Raw genomic sequence first — 14,195 nt, forward strand, 5'->3', positions numbered from 1 at the left:
ATCTTGATCTTTGATAAAAAACTGATGATTGTTTTCACAATGTATCTATCTCAGTGCTGTGGTATTATGCAAGGAGCTGATCCTGAGATGAATCAAAGAAGCTAGCATACACACCAACCCCTTAGATACAGTAGAGTTGGTATTACTGTGAGCGTACAGTGGATAACGGGCTGGACATTACTGGAGAGTACTTTGAAGGGGTTCAGGGACTGGGGTACATATACTGTTAACTTGCAAGGCAAAGTAATGGGTGGCATAGCTCAGAAGAGGTTGTTAAGATGGCTAACAGACTGAAGGTGTCAGGGAGATGATACCCATTTAAGTACAAGCAAGTCTCCCTCTCACTGAAGAAAGGGAGGTAACAAGGTGACATGCAGTCTCGGGTCTGCCCAGAACCATTACATCATTGCTGGTCCTCCTATTTTTTTCCTGATAACAGCCATGGGAGTTAGTAGCCCTCTTTCATATCAGCACTCATTTGATACCATGTCTCCAAACTCCTGGGTAGTTGCGGGACCACATTGGTGCCCACCTTGGTGGAGATTGGTACTGAGAAATGAGTCGGTCAGTGCCAGGAAAGAGGTGTTGTTGATAGATCCAGTAATGCAAGAGCTTTATCTGACTCTGAGTATGCAAAGAGTGCAGGTGGCCTTCCAGGGATTGAGCAGGGAAGAACAAATGCACTTGGGAGTTTTGAAGATGGCTGATTGGGAGAGGAGCCATCTGGGATCCCTGAAGGGGAGTTATGAAGGAAAGGAAAACCATCCAGCACAGAAAGGAGCTCAGAGGTCTCAAGCAACTAACTGCCTCCAGCCACCATTCTAGCATCTTCTTCCCTATATTTCCCCCATCTCCAGAAAATGCCAAAGGCAAGGAAAGTCAGGAAGGGGGTCCCCTTATGGCCAGTGGAAGGGAGAAGGGACAGGAATGAAGAAGAGAAATGTCCTGGAAGGAAATGAACATCCCAAATAGTTAGGGCTCAAATGGTGACATCCTGGCCCCATCAGAGACAAGGGCAAAACTACCACTGACTTCAACAGAGTCAGGATTCAACCAAAATATTTCTGGCTTACCAGTGAGAAAAACCTGAGTCCCTCAAAAAGGTCACCATTCATGTTAATAGTCAGGCTGAACATCCCTAAAAAATTGCCTGGTAGATGAAATACACAAGGCAGCCTCTGCAAGTAAGGCACCAGATTCTCTGACTTAGCTAATATTAAGTCAGCCATTCACAATATTATCTTTTGAGTACTGCAGGCTCACAAAGAGGGAAGATTGGTAACCAATGACCATGCAGCACCGGCGATTCACAGTACTTTGGATGAGAACTAAAAAAAATGCATCGGTTTGTGACATCTGCAGTAAGTGAGCCATAAGCATTGTATTGCGTGTTTGTTTTATGGCTAGGTCAAGTGTGTGGCTCACATCGAACAAGGGCAGCTTAGATATTTTTAAGCAATTGGGGCATTCAGAGTTACACAAGGAATTAACTTGGCTCAACTTTCCTTTGAATTTGGGCTAGATAACTAGATAACAATGAACACACATTCTTAAAACTCGGATAACTACTTAAAATTGTCATAGGCATATATTTAGATAATAAAAGAAACAGTTATAATGCCTGCACAGTACTTAGCCATTTAACTTTATCACATGTTTGTACAAACAGGGATATAACACACAAAAGAAAGAACTTTATTTCATGAATAAAGGTGAGGGTAGTCTTCAGAATATGCTTTTTCATACAATTTAAAGTACATTAAACAACAAGATTCATAGATCCAAAAAATTCCATTAAATTATATTGAGCAATTATGTGCTTGATAATATTTAAATATATATTGTTACAAATAAATAAGGTATCTACTCACATGCCATGCATTCTTAGAATGTGTTTCAATACCTGGGCATGACAGATTGATTTCAAAGTGGCTGTGTTCCATGGAGCATGATGTTTGGAGTGAGGGACATTACCTTCTTTTGAATTCTTTCCAGTCCTAATAGGCAACCAGAACTTGAGATCCTGTCTGTTAACTAAAGAGCTACTTTTACACTCCATCAATCAGGCAGCAGTACAAATATTACAGCTGCAAACAGACTGCTACATTAAGTGATACAGTCAGTGAGAACATTAATTCTTCAAAACCTAATGTACAACATGCTACCACATGGGCCCAGTCCTAGCAGATGCTGAGCTTCTCCTACAAGTTGGTGATGACTATTCTCAGCTTCCATTGTCCGCAAGGTCAGGAGAAGGTGCTCAGCTCCTTGAAGGAGCAGCTCAGCATTTTGCAGAATTAGGCCACATGTCAGCACATAAGTTCCAGGGAAGCTATGTATGTAGCTCAAAAAGAGAATGAGCTGCTAGATATGTACTTGTTAAAGTTAATTATAAAGCTGATAGTTTAAGAATAAACTACAATTTATTTAATAAATCCAGTCACTATTGTCTTCATTTTTTCAAACAGTTGTCAATGCAAGGGGCATTGAAGCACTTGCAGTTTATCGTTTTTACTAATTATGAGCCACTGAAGGGCTTCCATTGAAGCCAATGGACTCAGAATCTGGCCCTCTGCTGTGTTGTCACTGTCCTCAGTGCAGTACAAAACAAAGAATGATCCCTACCCCAAGGAACTTAATAGAAAATAGTTAACAGCTATACTAGTGGATTACATTTCCACAAAGCCAGTTTTGCAGCATTAGGAAATGCAGTCAGTAAATTGGGGGAAAGCGAAGCTGAAGGCTTTGGCAGTGGGATATAAACCACTTTGGGCTTGGGAGACAAGTCAAGAAGTCAGAACCACTATCGGATTGTGGGATAAACACATTATCTGCTAAAATGATCAGCAGTGAAATATGAATAATGCTAACAATTAAATTGTTGTCTTTAGCTTTCAGAGAAAAAAAATCCTAAATTGTTCATCTCTCTGAGAGCTATTGTCTGAGGCAGTGTGTAGATTAAGGAAGACAGTGCATTGGTTTATGCTTGGTTCACATTTTCAAGGTTTTCTTCACAACAGAAAGGGGTAGAACTTTTTCATTAATGAAAGCTGAGGTTTTGGAGCTCAAAAATCATTCTTTAGAAAGTGCCGTGTGCCACAGTAAATTATTTAGCTATGGATAACCACAGATTACTGATGATAGTCTTCAAATGTGTTGTGGGCTGTTGAGGAGAAGACGGTGGTCAATTGTTCTCCATGTCCATTGAAGGTAGGACAAGAAGTAATCTGCTTAATCTGCAGCAAGGGAGATTTAGGTTAGATATTGGAAAAACTTTCTAACTATAATGGTAGTTAAACTCTGGTCCAGGCTTCCAATGGAGATTGTACAATCTCCCTCACTGGAGGTTTTTAAGAACAGGTTGGACAGACAGCTGACAGGGATGGTCTAGGTTTACTTGGGCTTGCCTCAGCACAGGGGTGGACTTGCCATTTCTAAGATTCTGTGAAGCCCTGTGCTGTAGTCGCTGGGTAAGGCAAGTAGTCTCACACCTCAGCAATAACTAAAGGTAACAGAGTGTGGTAAGGAGGAAGGTATGAATGCTCTTTTGTTTTGGCTGTGTGTGTTGCACAGCACTGATAGTATTGATTTGGCAATATCACAGACACAGGCACACACAGAAGACAGCCATATTTTATAATTAATCGCCTGAATTGTAACTATGTGGCCATAGAGAATCTGCCCTACCAAAGATCAGTCCTTCCTATGACCATGATGTATCTCATGAGAGTGTTCTCATGGCAATGGGAGCATTGTTTGTTATCTTCTTACGTGGCATGCATCAATGTAGTACTTTCCCCCTCCATACTGTCATCCTAAGACTTATGCTTGGCCAGGTCACCCCCTTCTTTAAATCCCTCCAGGGCCACCGACCCCTCAAATGACTTCAGAACTAAACTTTCAGTCACTACCTTTAAAGTCCTGTAGATTCTGCCCCTCCCTACTTATCTGATCTTAAAAATAAATGAATATCAAAGCACCCTGTGGTTTATCTTTCCACACATTCCTTTAAATGTGTACATCTGGGCGAGGGAAAATGCACCCACCTTGCCCAACTGAGGGAAGCAGTCTGGAACTGACCCAAGCAAGACATCCACAAACAGCCCAGCTTGCTCACCAATAATTGTCCATAATGCTTGGTGCCAAGCCATGAGAGCTGAAGAAACATTTGAATAATCCTGGGTATCTATCAACATTTTTAGCCTCTTCAAGGGGGGAGGGGGAAGAACTCCTTGTCTGGCACATCAGTGAATTCCTCAGCATTTCAATTTGTGTGTGCGGTTTTTTTTTTAATATATGGGATTTACACAACAGTGCTAGTACCAGCCACTGAGCCAACTAATTAGTTGTAAATAAATGAGTACTCACTGACTATATATTTAGGGCCAAATCCAGAGCCTATTGAAGCGAGTGGCAAAACTTCAATTTGTTTTAATGGGACTAAGACATAGTGTATTACCATATTAATGGTGAACTGATTTTTTTTTAACGTCAAAGCTGGTGAATATATTAAAGACTTACAATTACAAACGAGTAACTCATTTAGAGTGAAATAAAAAAAATATATTTCACCTACCAGGATCCTAGCTTGTATTTCTGTGTTTTTCCTGCAAGAGTTGATGACATAACAAACTATGGAAGTAGATTAAGGAATATGGCTCCTATGTGGCTGTGGAAATGTCATAGTCAATTCTTACTGGCCAGAGACGGAACTCTGTTCCTGACGCGTAAGCAAATAGGAACTAGTTTTCGAATAGTCTTCTTTAAAAAGGCCCTTATTTTTAATTTTAAGGCATTTTGAGAGATGTTTAGGATTTCAAACAGTTTTTCTATTTTTAATTTGCAATTCATTTCATCTCTAGGTTTTGAAACTCAGCACAATCAAAAAATAGGTTACATTTCTCATTACCCCTTTATTTCAGTGTGTTTCTTTTTCTATAAAGCAACAAAAAAACTATTACATGACCACAGTGACTGATCTTTAAAAATATCCCCATTTAGTACATCATAGTATTTTGACATTACTGTGGTATCTTCTTTTGACATTACTGTGGTATTCTGTATACCACAGAATACTCTGAGGTTAGATAACAAACTGAAAAGAGGTAAATGCAATATTTTTTTAGTGGCCACTAAGGTGACTAAGCATGATGGGGAGATGTTTCTTTACTTCCATTTGCCAATAGCTCCTGGTTACTCTCTGTGCTTAGGTTTGCCTAATAAAGTAGGACAGATGCTGACACCCTTAATTCCTGGTAAGTGGTTCCTTGCTCCTGAAGTTCTACAGGACTCATTTTCAGTGAGGTCCGACTCACCATAAGAGTCGCTGAATAAGGCCCTAAACGATTTCCATTTTCTCTCTGTACCTTCCTCATCCAGGACTAGGTGAACCAAATGGATATGTTTAGAAGAATAACTTATATATTCATAATGAACCACCACCAACAATAAAAGAAATTAATGGGAATAAAGTCCCTTAGGCATTTGCCCAAGAACTAACACAAGACAATCAGGAATTCAGAACATTTATTGCAAGAGCTGAATAACTGTAAATAACGTTGAACTGGCAAAGCAGTAACAAGGATAACTGTTTAGATATTTATTCTGTCAAAGTCATCAAACACCCCTCACAAACTGACATAAGTACTGCAATAAGGAATGCACCCCTAACCCATTTTATGTCTTTATACTGTGGAGGAAAAAAACTGTGAACTGCTATATACAAAAAAAATTTTTTTTTTTTTTGGTAAGAACAAATTACCCTTCAGATTACCTAACTTTGTTATTTTAAGACTGATCAACTGTGGCATAAGATAATTTTCCCTTTTTTTTTCTGTAAGGACTTTTTTTTTCTTTTCTTTTTTTCTTTTTTTTTCTTATTTTTTTTCTGCATGCTATTTATTTGTTTAAATCATCTGTCATGCCTTAACAAAAACCGCCTAAGAATGTCCAGATTTGGATTTGTTTTACGTGCAACTTAGATCTTTTTAACAGTAGGAGTCACTCTGCTGGTTTGACTGAAGTGACATGACGCCAGTACCTGCCAGGCATTGACCAACTATGATAACAAACAGTTAAACAGCAATAATTAGAGTTTTAACCCTTAGTTTCCCCAACTAGCCTACCAGGAGAATGCTCTGTTACATCATGAAGGCACAACACATTAAATATTCTGTGGCTATGATCTAAAAACACTTGTGTTACTACAACATTAACGCAGATGAGGATCAACACAAATGCCGCTTTTTCAGCAATACAAACTGTCTTAAGTATAGACACACACTTGCCCAATTGGAAAGAAAATGATCCTTGTATTTTGTTTCTTCAAATTTTCCTCTTTCTACTCCAAATTAGCACACTGTTACTTTTCATTAATTGTGAGACTATAGTTAACTGATCAGGGTTGCTACATAAAAACCCTCTGACACTCCTTTGCCATCACCCACATAGCTAACTTCTTTTTCATTTTTTTTTAAGTTCCCCTGCTTTGCAAAATAGAATGGAAGTGAAATTAAAGTTATTTAAAGTTTAAAGCCCTTGGGTAAGTCCTTTTGTTTTTTGATATTTGCAAACAGTTTTGCTTACTAGAATGCCAGCATCATCTGCTGTTAAACACAAGCAAGAAGTTTTTTGTTTGGTTTATTTTTTAAACACAAGTGTTTTGAGTTCCTTGGAACTTTGTGTGTCAGACAGACTACTAACACAGAAACACCATCACTGAAATTAAAAACAAAACAAAACAACAGGAAGCAAATGAAAGAAAGTAAAAAGCAACTGTGAAACAAAGAATTATGCTACAGTATCCTTTTTAGGTGAACGTTATAAGTACACAAATTTTGTTAGTAATAATTGTTCCTATTTACAAGTATTTGAACACTGATTGACTTACAAGTGTCCACTAATGTCGTTAATAGCACAATAGGTTTAATGTTTATAGTTTTAATTGTTTTGTTTGCAGTATGATATCAAGTATAGCAGTCCCAGCACAGATCAATGACAGCAAGAGCACAGTTTTCTAACTGGATATGCTTTTCAATCATCATAAACCTCTGAACTCTCTCTCTTGCTCTATCACTCTCCAAATGCATCTTCTGTTGTTTGTAGCAGCAGTCCAGGGTCAAAAAACAAACAAACGAAAAAGGATATTTGCAAACTGGAGAGATCTCGGCAGAGTTTAATCATGTCTATTTAACAAAACCACACAACTAGTAGAAACACTGTTTTGTGTTGCAGAACATGATACTTTCCATTGGGCTAACACAAAGATATGCATCTCTCTACTATGTGAAGCATAGTTCTAGAGGTCTACCCAGTACATAAAGCTCTGACACACACACGCACACAGTATTAGCAAGTCTAAGTAGACTAAAGTCATTGATCCAAAGTAGCCATTTCTTATAGCTGGTGCTCCTTTGGACTCTCAGGAGGTCCTGAGGCCTGTTTATAAGACTTCAAGTTAGCCAAAGGAATGTCAGTCATGTGATTGCCAGTGTTGAAATGCGCCTCACCAGAGCCATACTGCTTTCGGTCACTGAACTGGTTTCTGTTGCTATCTTCTTTCCAGGTTCTTGTCAACGTGTGTCCATTCACTAGTTTGTCCTTCTTAACCCATTCTTTCTGAGGTGCAAAGGTGGAGAGAGGCGACTTTGGCTGCTGGTATGGACCTAGGCTGGGAGGCATCCAACAGTTATCTGAGTGACCCAAAACCAGGCATTCTTGAGTACACATCTCTGTAGCTTCAGCTAATCCTCGTGGACCAAGAGGCCCATCTGCAGAAGACAATAAAGGAGACCAGAAAAAAGAGAGAAAGAAATAGTGTTAGACTTTCACTTTGGAAACATTGCTATCAAAGCTGCATGTACTCCTGACATTTGCTAGAATGGGAAAAGTAATTGCAATGTTCTTAACCCTACAACCAACTGTGCCACTGACTTAAAAAAGTGACATTATATCAATGTCACAGTGTCAAAATACACTTGCATGCTAACAGAGAGTGGTTATCTGTTATTAAGGTCATTGGTGAACTGTGACTTTTGTGATCAAAACATTTTGATTAGATCTTCTGTGTCATTGCCCATATACTTCCTTGTTCCTCAAAAAGGGATAAATTAGTCTTTAGCCAACAGACTCAGACACCGGATATGAATCAGTTCCAATCCCATTTTTAAGGATTCCTTACTAAGGAAGTAAACACTTGAGCAGATGAAAAACAGTGTTGAGCAAACACATTGACCAAGATTCTCTATGAGACCTAATGCCGGGGTGAATTGGCATAACCCAGGTGTGCTCTCATCTCGTCTGCCATTTCCAGGTATGTGGGGCCCTGGATGTAGGAGCGGGGATGATAGGGAATGCTGGCTACTTAGGTCTAGATCAGAGGTGGGCAAACTATGGCCCGCGGTCCACATCCATCCCGCGCAGCCCCTGAGCTCCTGGCACAGAAGGCTAGCCCCCGGCTCCTCCCCTGCTGTTCCCCCTCCCCTGCACCCGCAGCTCACTGCACTGCTGGCTCAATGCTCTGAGCGGCGGGGTTGCAAGCTCCTGGGACAGCACAGCTGCAGAGGCTGGCCTGACCAGGTGCTCTGAGCTGCATGGTGGCATGGCTGGCTCGAGCCGGGTAGCTCAGCTGTAGCACCACCAGCCACTGGTGCTCCAGGCAGCGCGGGAAGGGGGCAGGGAGGGCAGGGGAATTTGGGGAGTGGTCGGGGGTGGGGTTGTGGATAGGAGGCAGGGCAGTCAGAGGGTGGGGAACAGGGGCATTGTATGGGGGCAGGAGTCCCCAGGGGGCAGTCAGGAATGAGAGGAGAGGTTGGATGGGGCAGCAGGGGGTAGTCAGGGGTGAGGGTCCAGGGGGCAGTCAAGGGACAGGGAGTGGTGGATGGGGCAGGAGTCCCAGGGGGGCCATCAGGGGACAGGGGACAGGGAGGGTTGAATAGGGGTCGGGGGCCAGGCCAAACCTGACTGTTTGGGGAGGCACAGCTTCTCCTAACTGGCTCTCCATACAATTTTGGAAACCCGATGTGGCCCTCAGGCCAAAAAGTTTGCCCGCCCCTGGTCTAGCTCTTACCACTCTGCAGCACCTGAGTGGTACAAAGTAAACAGAATGAGAGGATGAGAGAATCCGTACCATTGTCAAATTGACTTGCCACATACAGATCCCCATTTGGTACAATAAATATATGAAATACATTAGTCCCACTGGACATTAATATGCATCTCAAAGATTTGCTATAAAACTACATAAATCAAAGGGTACACACAATGTGAACCTTCCGTAACTCACTTATGTTTTCATGATTTTCTTACATGAATATGAGACCACAGGAGATGGACCATGCAGTCTGTAATATGCTATGCATATTAAAGACCCACTTCATCTTTCACCCACTACAGAGAGAACAGCTGGCCTGTTTCAGAGGCCTGACTATCAGCTCAGTGGACAAGTCACCTTTATCTCCAGAAAGTGCTGACCTTCTCCCCCGTCTAAGGCTATTTCTAAGTGAGTGAACTTGCAGCTGAGACACTGATCTGATCAGACTGGATTTACCCATAGGGTAAGATGTTCCAAAAGACTGATAAACTGCCACATGTGTCTTTGTTATCTATTTCTCAACATCTGAGAATATATAAACCCAATGAGCAGTGATTGGTCATGATCCTTTGCTAGATGTATGATGATTTTGATGAAGACCTTCAATTGGGAATCCTTTTCTTGACTTCAGGGCAAACCAACGGCCTAGTCAATCCTCCAGGCAGTCAAAGAGTTAAGAAGCATTTTTTTTCTTGATTAAACAGTGAAGTAACAGGAAGGAAATTATGGATTGATTTTGCGAATGAGGTTAACCAGATAGGCATGAATGCTGAAGTCATGAAGGTTAGCATTAATTAGAAGAAAAATATGGACCAGAGAAAGACCAGTCTGTGAGGGCTGTGTCAGCACAAAGATGCCTTTATAATTGTGAATTTGGGCTAGTAATTATCACTGAAGATATTTAAATGAAGATGTTTGTGCTGCAGCGACAATGGAGATTTCAGACTCTTCAATTGCAGCAAATGCAGCATAGCAGGTTTATTTTCAAATCCCCAGATCATCCTAATTAGTCTAATTGTAGCTGCTATTCTTTTTAACTTGCCTAATGTTTTTTTAAACTTCCTAGGCTAATTGCCTCATGAGATCCTGTGGCAGTGAGTTCCACATGTTAATCATCTGTTGCATTTAGACTCAGTTTTAGCAAATCTAATTTAGATGCATTTTGTTAAAAACACGTCAACTATTGTTTCCTTCATCCTTGTCTCTGAATATCTTTTCTTAGATTGTGAGGTCACTGGGGCAGGAACAACTCTTTTTGAATATCAGTCTGTAACAGTAGATTCTGGGTACTATGGTCAACAAAAGTAAGAATGTCTTTTTAACTAGATGATCTATGACTGGAAGCTCCTGCAACCCTTGTATAAGCAAATTTCCCATTGCAATCGATTGGAATAATTTAAGAAATATAAAGACCCAGTCACACTGGGGCAATTGAAGATGAAATAATCAGTTCTGCAATAATTTAGGGTAAAAAAGTGACGGCAAAGCCGAAGTTTGGCACACATTTCAAGGAGCGCCACTAATCTTGGTTTTAAAATAAGAGCTGTGATAATTCATGGGAAGAGAGAGATTCTTGTTCTATAAAAGCCCCTCTTTGAAATCGCCACTATACAGCTATAATCAAATTGAGGCAAGTACTTAGTACAAAAAAGCTATAGTAAGTAAAGGAAGTAATCCCAGTATGTTGTTAACATTTCCAAAGGTTATTTATAGGTTAAAAGCTGATTTTTTTTCTGCTGAGAACAGAAATTTAATTTTAATTAGGTTTTTTCCATTTTCACAGGAAGAAAGTGAGAAGTGGCAAAACTCTTTCCAACTGGCCTGATCACACAGTAAAATGCTATCTTGCTGACCAAAGGAGGAAAGGTTTGGCAGGGATTAAACTTTCAATACACAAAGAAAAGCCTTCACCACAGAGTGACACAGTTCAAGAAATACAGTTCATGCACCCTGGGCTTCCAATTTGCAATGTAATAGCAAGTTAACAAGAGAACTCTCAGCTTCACACTTATGAAGTGGATCTGTTATGTTGCCCTGTTTAGCTAAATAAAATAAAATAAAGTTCAAAGAGATATGGCAATCACTTGAGTTTAGAATTTAAATGGGTAATAAGCTGTTTTTACTTAGAACAAAATATGCATGTGGACCTATAAGCCATGTCAAATTAATCTTGGAGAGATTTACTTCATGTGTTTAACTTTCCTTAGTAAGAGTCCTAGAGTGATAATATAGTTAATCTCGGAATGGATTTCCTTTTAAAGTTGGTGAAGTTTGTAGAGAGTTTTGAAACATTTGGATGAAAGGTATTATTTAAATATCTAGTCCTAAGAATAAGGGGCTGTCTGAGACAGGATGTGCTGTGAAGATAATCACCTATATTGGGGGAACATGGTGGGTGAGGTAATATCTTTTAGTGGATCAACATCTGTTGGTGAGAGAGACAAGCTTTTGAGCTACACAGAGCTCTTCTTCAGGTCACTTTGGAAGGGGCATTTCCCATATTTCTGGTTAGCCAAATGACACTTTCTCACTTTGACTCTCCAAAAGACTTTCTCAATCCAATTCATTTCAAAGAGGGATGTGTTTTTGTTCTCAGCTGTCCCTATCTATAGATTTCAAATGCAGACAAGCCTGAGAGGGGTGTAGTACTCTCTGTAGAGGGCAAATCTTGCTCTTTGTGGGGTTTCATCTGCAAATATATGAGTTGTGTTTTGGCTCTAGCATTCACTGTACATGCCTGGGAGTCAGGAACACTCCTGTAATACTCATTCTCACTGTAGACTTGGAACAAGTCACTGAAGCTTTCTGACTCGATTTCCCTAGTCTGTAAAATGCAGAGAGTGTTTACCAGTCTCACTAGAAAATTGTGAGGTTTAACTATGGAATAATTAGACAAAATTCCTTGAATGACTCTATATAATTGTTAATCAGCAAGTAACATTTTGATACTTTGCCTTTAAGGCATCACAACATAAAAACAAAAAGAAAAGGAGTACTTGTGGCATCTTAGAGACTAACAAATTTATTTGAGCATAAGCTTTCATGAGCTAAGTGAGCTGTAGCTCACGAAAGCTTATGCTCAAATAAATTTGTTAGTCTCTAAGGTGCCACAAGTACTCCTTTTCTTTTTGCGAATACAGACTAACACGGCTGCTACTCTGAAACATAAAAATAGCCTCTTACTTTTTGTTTGAAGTGATGCTACATTATGTGTAGACTCAGGGGTACATTTCAGGTTATAGACAATACCTTTTAATACCATGCTAATGGAATAACAGTACATTCCAATCTGGGACAAGGACAGTCTCATTTATAATGTGTACATATGGTGACTATCATCATAGGCACCGTGATCTCTGATTAGGGCATCTGATTTAGATGCAACCACAATACATTTAATACATCTTACTAATAATCATTATGATGCTTTGTGAGCTCTGCAAATCCCCTGATGCAAGATGTATGTGATTTAGAAGAAAAAATAATTAGTTTTGGAGAAAATATGAGCTCGGCACAATAAAAATAAAACACAGTAGCATGGTTTTCTTCTGCTTCTGTCTTGTGTAATTATGTTCTCTGTGAAGACAGTTCATTCCTTCTTAAGAGTCTTCTTAGTATTCAATGGCACAAGTGAAATAATCATGAACAGTATGATGGGGGAACGAATCTTTTGGGATACACAGGATGGTAGTGTTAGCTATTTTGTATTGAGAAAGCACACTATTCACTGACTGGTAATTATCTTTCCCTTCCACCACTACCAAACAATAGCTTTCACCCAGTTTTCTAAACTTGTTTCATTACTGCAAACAATGGCACCACTTAAAAACCTATTCCTGATGCTTTAATTTCATAATTGCATTAATTTGTTTCCTTTCTCTCCAAAAAATGTCACTGTATCAAGTTTTTCCACACTAAAGTACTTTATTGATATGTTTTTTCAAAGTATTTGTTCTCCGAACAATCTGTAATGCATGAGCCTGGTTATCAGTCTTGGCTGCTTGAATACATAATGACACAACTGCTGATAAAACTGTACAAGCCATCTGTCTCTGGATTTAAATGTTTTGAAAGCAAACACAAAAGTACATAACAAACACTCTCTTAAATTGTCTTGGTTACTATTAATAACAGATCTCATGCCTCAATAAGGCCTTTTTTATTATTTTATTCTGTTAATAGCTGTCAGGCAACTGCATGGCTTGCTGCCTCAAAAGGAGACAGGTGCAAGCAGTTAAATGCCAGTCAAATGTTGGCCATACCCTAATTGTGGAAATTCGGAGTGGTCTTTTATCTCATTTTATTATACCCAGGAGCTGAACTGTTATTTCATTGATTAACTAACTGCTGCAATTAGCAACTAGCTTCTGGCATGTTGACCAGCTGCTTTTCAACTGGCTCCTTCAAAACCCTCTTGCTCAAAGCTGGAGGCTCATTCTTTAAATGTGAAAGAGTGAAGACCATAAGTTAAGTTATACTCAGAGATGTTTTTCAGCCTCCTCTGTGAATTAGGATCCATTAGCCAGGATGCATTGCTGTTAGGTATGATGGTGAACATGGTGTTGACCCTTACCATGGCCTGATTTTAGGGAAAGTAATTATGCAAGATTAAACTATATAGCATGTATTAAAACACATAAAAATGTTTTAAGATCATAAAATGGAAGCCTTTAGAGTTGCAATGCAAGAAGGGAAAACAAATGTAAAAGTATTTGTTGTAAGTGTTTCAAAAGTTTGAGGCCTAGATAAAGTACTTGACCTAGGGTTATAAGACTTAGCAATATGTATATTGTGATAAGCAAGTAAAAAGAAAAAGATCAGTTTAAGCTTGAAATACCAGATTTCTTGGGGATTTCGTCATACAGGTAATCATGGAATAACCACATTTACATATCAAAACTGCTGGGAAATGTATGATACAAATAGCCTATGGTAGCAAATGGAACCTTAATTATGGTTCCCTCAGAATGACAAATATGGGCAGGATGCTTAAACCTAAATCATACATGGTCCTGGTTGTGTGGGGGATGCAAGGATTAGGGTATAAACAGATGGTAATACCAACCCTAGCTGGGACATTGGGAAGACAGGAAGGTGGTAACTT

General features: G+C 39.6%; 1 protein-coding gene across 6 annotated transcripts in view; it reads right to left on the reverse strand.

Annotated features, from left to right (window-relative positions):
- Nucleotides 1-1,566: 1,566 nt before the first annotated feature.
- The window catches only part of PCDH9 (protocadherin 9), a 931,878-nt gene continuing 919,249 nt past the window's right edge, over nt 1,567-14,195 (reverse strand). For all 6 annotated transcript variants that reach the window (XM_038375799.2, XM_043504580.1, XM_038375816.2 and 3 more), the window contains one exon: nt 1,567-7,769. In XM_038375799.2, the coding sequence (XP_038231727.1) occupies nt 7,396-7,769 (374 nt within the window). In that variant the 3' untranslated portion in view covers nt 1,567-7,395. The remainder of the gene's footprint in view (nt 7,770-14,195) is intronic.

This window comes from Dermochelys coriacea, chromosome 1 (assembly GCF_009764565.3).
Source record: "Dermochelys coriacea isolate rDerCor1 chromosome 1, rDerCor1.pri.v4, whole genome shotgun sequence".
NCBI classification, from domain to species: Eukaryota; Metazoa; Chordata; order Testudines; family Dermochelyidae; genus Dermochelys; species Dermochelys coriacea.